The sequence below is a fragment of the Dendrobates tinctorius genome, unplaced genomic scaffold (genome assembly GCF_039654945.1).
Source record: "Dendrobates tinctorius isolate UK_male_01 unplaced genomic scaffold, ASM3965494v1 ptg000332l, whole genome shotgun sequence".
NCBI lineage: Eukaryota > Metazoa > Chordata > Amphibia > Anura > Dendrobatidae > Dendrobates > Dendrobates tinctorius.
The window spans coordinates 9,685,001-9,690,271 of NW_027361998.1; the positions used below are offsets into that span (position 1 = coordinate 9,685,001).

The following is a 5,271-nucleotide window of genomic DNA, read 5'->3' on the forward strand; positions in this document are numbered from 1 at the left end:
CCTCATCTGTCCACAAGACGTTTTCCCAGAAGGATTTTGGCTTACATGCTTTTTGTCAATCTGCAGTCTAGCTTATTTTATGTATCTGTGTCAGCAGTGGGTCCTAATGGGTCTCTTGCCATAGCTTTTCATTTCATTCAATTTTTAAGCGATAATTTGCACTGACACTGATGCACCCTGAGCTGGCAGGACAGCTTGAATTTATTTGGAAAATGATTGGGGCTGCTTATCCACCATTCTGATTATCCTGTGTTGCAACCTTTCATCAATTTTTCTCTGCAATCCATGTCCACGGAGATTAAATAGAGTGCCATGGGTTGTAAACTCTTGATTATGTTGGCCACCATTGATAAATGAACATCAAGATCTTTGGAGATGGACTTGTAACCTTGAAATTGCTAATTGTTTTCAGTAATGTTGGTTCTTAATTCCTCAGACAGTCCTCTTCTCCGCTTTCTGTTACTGATGGTTACAGTATCGGCTGATGAGAGAGTACTGCTCTAAGTCTGCTGTTGCTGATAAAAAGCCAAGCAGGCGCTACTGGTGGGACTATTCATCAGCTGGCATCTGTGCTATAAATAAATAAATAAATAATAAAAAAAATGAAGTGGGGACTCTTCTATTTTTGAAGACCAGCATGGCAAATCTGACAGAGCCTAAAAATAATAGTCCGCTGTCGCCCCAGAAAAGGCACATTTATTATTATCAATTCTAGTACTTTGCCTAGCTCTTCCCACTTGCGCTGGTGTGGTGGCAAGTGGTATAATGGTTATGGGGTTGATGTCAGCTGTTTAATGGCCGCTGACATCCAGCCCCCGGTTAGTAATGGATAGGAGAATCCCCCATTCCTAGCACAATAAAAAAGTAAAAAAGACACAACTAGAAGAAAATACTAAAATTGAAATAATGACATGGACTCCTTTATTTCAAATAAAATTAAAGCACAGTTATACTCACCTTATGCCTAATCCATTAAAGCCCATGTCACCTGTAAAAAACAGAAAATAATAAACAACCATGACCTTCACATGTCCGATGTGAAGGTAATCCATACAGTCGCATGACCATACGGATGATTTAGAGAGCAATCACATCAGTGACCGCTCTCCTTGTCAGCCGGAACACACTGACAGGAGCCTTATCGCTGAGCTGTCCCAATGAACTCCGGTGACCTCAATTATGGTACCTCTCATGTCAGTGTGTTCCAGCTGGCAGGGATAACAATTGCATCACTGATGTGACCGCTATCCAAATCATCCTAATCGTTGAGGGACAGTATGGATTATCTTTACATCGGACAGGTGAGTAATTTTTATTTCAGACAAAGGTGTCTGTGTCTTTATTTCAAATAAAGGATTTATTCTGGCTGTGTATTTTTTAAAATAATCTGATCCGGATGGTTTTGATAGCGGTCACATCAGTGATGCGATCACCATCTCCACCAGCTGGAACACACTGACAGGAGAGTAATTTAACAAAAATTCGTGGCACCCCTCTATACTTGACAACCAGCCATGATACTGTTGACAGCTGAGGATTGCAGCCCGCAGCTGTCAGTTTTACCAGTGCTGGTTATCAAAAATAGAATATAATCCATAAATTATAAGGGAAACATCTTAATTCTGTGAGAAACACTAATAGAACATGTATGTCAACAATAGACATCTGAATGAGGCCTTATGGAGATTAACTTGATATTTTGAATATAATCCTTCAAAGCCTGGGCAACATTGAAAAAAAAATCTTCATTTAGTCCATAATGTCTGTTGGCTCAGAGAGGAATGAATTTGTTTGGAGGCTTTTGTTTACATTCTTTTTTTTACATATATTTTATTTTATTTATTTTTACAATTTGACTAATTTATTTAAATATTTTTCACTTTGGGTGCACATTTTCTATATTATCTGTGTGTTTTCTGAAATTCCTATATACAGACCAAGGAGAGTGGGAACAGCCAATTATGTGAATTTTGCTAGTGATCTGTTGAATATCCTATCCTGTGTGATACTGGGCTCCCCCTGCAGTCTGTGTCAGAGGGTGGTCTGTGTTGGCACTGTAATAAATTGTGTTTTTTCCAGCTTTACAGAAGGACGATAACACCATACAAATGATAATAATAATAGGCAAAATTGTTTGGTGAATTGGGACACGGGGAGTTAAAATTTCACCTCACAACATAGCTTAGGACGCTCTCGGGGTCCAGACGTGCGACTGTGCAAAATTTTGTGGCTGTAGCTGTGACGGTGCAGATGCCAATACCGGACATACATACATACATACAAACATACACACACACATTCAGCTTTATATATTAGATTTTTGCTACATGGCTAATGAGCAGTTTTTCAAGTCTCTTGCTTATTTTTTAATAAATCTCTCATCAGAGATCCATAATCATCATCATGACAGCGGGAAGAAAATTTGACAAATTGAAACTTGTAGAAAATCCTATGAATATCTCCATGCTCGTCCACAAAACGTATGTAGTTAGGAACAAACCCAGGAGCAGAAATGCTGCGAGGACCTAACATGATTCACCGCCGTCTCTTGTAAAGTGTTTATTTTCAAATTGATTTATAAGAGATCATGATCTTCTGTAGCTGCCTAACAACTTTTGTGAAATCAAATTTTGTAAAATCTGTTATTCTATATGGACTTCACCTTCGAATTTACTTTCTCGTTTTCTTTCTAATTTTTCCAATTTGAAAAATGAATTTAATGGATATTAAGCAAATCGACCCAAACTCTCCTGTTCATCTTGTATGGCCTCATCCTCAATTTTTTGCAAAACATCTTTTTAACTTCTGAGGAAGTCAAGATGGTGAAACTCATTGTGTGGAGGTGAATGATCGACAAACGATCATGTGATTTATTTGTACTTTTTCTTTTCGTTTTGGGAAATGTTTTTACTGGATTTATTATTAAAGGCCCAAATGCAAATAATCAAAAGAAACTAAAAAAAACCTCTCCCTAACAAGGCAATATTATTAATCGCATGATCACCCTTATGAAAGTTGAAGATGTCGCGGGAGTGACTATTCTGTGATTTCCTTACACTTACCTATTTTCCTATTTTCCTCTCCTAAGTCATGGCTTAAACATATAATTTGATGGCTATGACAAATCTGACTATTGACACTGAGCTAATTCTTCTTGGCTTTACCGATAATAAGAAGATAAGCATTTTGCTGTTTTTGTTTTTCTTGATCATCTATGTCGTGGCAGTTTTTGGAAACAGCCTTATAATATGTGCGATTCTCATCGACCCTCACCTACACGTCCCGATGTATTTCTTCCTCTCTAACCTATCCTTCATTGATTTGTGTAACATTTCCTGTGCTGTCCCCAAGTTACTGATGGACCTCCTCTCTGTCCAGAGAACCATCTCTCTCATGGCTTGTAGTTTGCAAATTTTCCTCCTACTATGGATAGGAGCCAACGAGTGTTTACTTCTGGCCACTATGGCCTACGATCGATATGTGGCCATCTGTCAGCCCCTCCATTATCCCATCGCCATGAGGTGGAGCGTTTGCTATCATCTCACAGCTTTTGTGTGGATATTTAGCTTCCTTATGGTCTTTCTTCCATCGATAGCAATGCCGGTCACATTGTGTTACCCAAACAAGGTCAACCATTTCTTGTGTGAGGCCCTGTCTGTATTAAAGCTGGCGTGTACCGATATTCATGATAATAGCATTTATATATTCTTTTCCGGTTTCATCTCTCTTCTCTTCCCCTTCATTATTATTCTAGTGTCCTATATGTGTATCATATCTTCTGTAATGAAGATCAGCTCTGGAGGACGTTCTAAGGCTTTTTCGACATGCAGCTCTCACATCGTGGTGGTGGCTTTGTACTTTGGCTCCGGAATGGTCACTTACTTGGGTCCGTCCACAGATGCTTCTTCAGACCAGGAGAAATATGTCTCAATAGTTTATGTCATTTTATCTCCAATGTTAAATCCTTTCATTTACAGTCTGAACAACAGAGACGTGAAAGGAGCCATCGTAAAGATGTTTTTGACTTTGAAATGAATTTTGTTTTATTTATCTAACTATTTAGGCATAATTGCTTTTGTCTTCAGTCATGTATTCATTTATTATACGTACTGATCGACACATTCTTCCATTCTCAGCCCTGTTCCGATTCTCTTTTGTTCCTTGTCACTGCAGTTTTGACTGACCATCTCGCAAAGCGTCTTCTGTATGAAACTGATTGCAACCTATAAGACTCCGTGTGATCAGGGTAGAGAGAAATGGTGCCACACAGTGCAGAAGAGGATCAGAAAGACGCTGGGAATATAAGAATGCAGCAAACAGTATGTATTTTAAAGGGAATCTGTCAGTTGTTTTTTTTTCTACCTCTTTTGAACAGCATGATGTTGGCTAAGAGACCCTGAATCCAATGATGTATCATTTAGTTTTCTTAGTACGGCAGTTCTGATGCAATCAGAGTTTTTAAGTTTAGCAGTGCAGCAGAGCCGAGGAAGCTGCTCCTGCCCCACCACAGCTAACTCCACCAGACTCTGCATGTACATTGTCTATTGACAGTGGGCTGCCTATCACAGGAGGGGTGTGGTTGGATCAGCAGTCATGTGAGCATCAAGCCTGGCAATGATGATCTCCTAGTGATAAAACCTTCATTATAAATACCACACAGCTGGACATGTGACATATCGTTGAATTCATTGTTTTAACCCATACCTTATGCTGTCATCAGATTACATAGAAAAATCCTGCTGACAGATTCTTTTTAGCACACACCTTGTGCAAATATTGCGACTAAGAGGGGAAATATTACAAAAAAAAGGGCTACTTTAAACAGAGAAAGGTAAATTCTGTGACTCCTTAGAACTTCTTGAACTTATGAATTTAAACTATCATGGTAAGAGGATTGATCTTTAACGGATCTTTTTAAGGCAAATGTAGAGTAACTATGGTTTTATGTAATTTTTTCATAAATCAATAACACAAATGTGGATAAGAAAGTTTGTAATAAATCTTAGCAGAGAAATCTACTTCTTTCTCCTCCTGGATGGATCTTTCTCTCTATAATCTTTGTATTCAGTGAAGACAGATTTTCACAGTTAAAAAAGTTGTCCACCACATGGACAACTTCTTGTCATACCCCTTGCTAGGCCCCTATAAAATTATAAAGTCTTTACTCACCTTCCGTGCCGGAGCCGTTCCCGCAGTGTCGGCTCTCGGTCTCTGCCGGACTCCCATACTGTTGTTGTGCCACGTGACACCAACGCCCAATCAGAGTTGGCC

At 39.0% G+C, this 5,271-nt stretch overlaps 1 protein-coding gene across 1 annotated transcript; it reads left to right on the top strand.

Annotated features, from left to right (window-relative positions):
* Positions 1–2,944: 2,944 nt before the first annotated feature.
* Positions 2,945–4,035, top strand: LOC141074323 (olfactory receptor 2A12-like). The gene has a single exon (XM_073561952.1). The coding sequence runs from the start codon at positions 3,112–3,114 to the stop codon at positions 4,033–4,035; it is 924 nt and encodes a 307-aa protein (XP_073418053.1). The 5' UTR covers positions 2,945–3,111.
* The last annotated feature ends 1,236 nt before the right edge of the window (positions 4,036–5,271 follow it).

Excerpts from the sequence above, each read along its gene's own strand:
- LOC141074323 (XM_073561952.1), top strand. The coding sequence starts at position 3,112 with ATGGCTATGACAAATCTGACTATTGACACTGAGCTAATTCTTCTTGGC.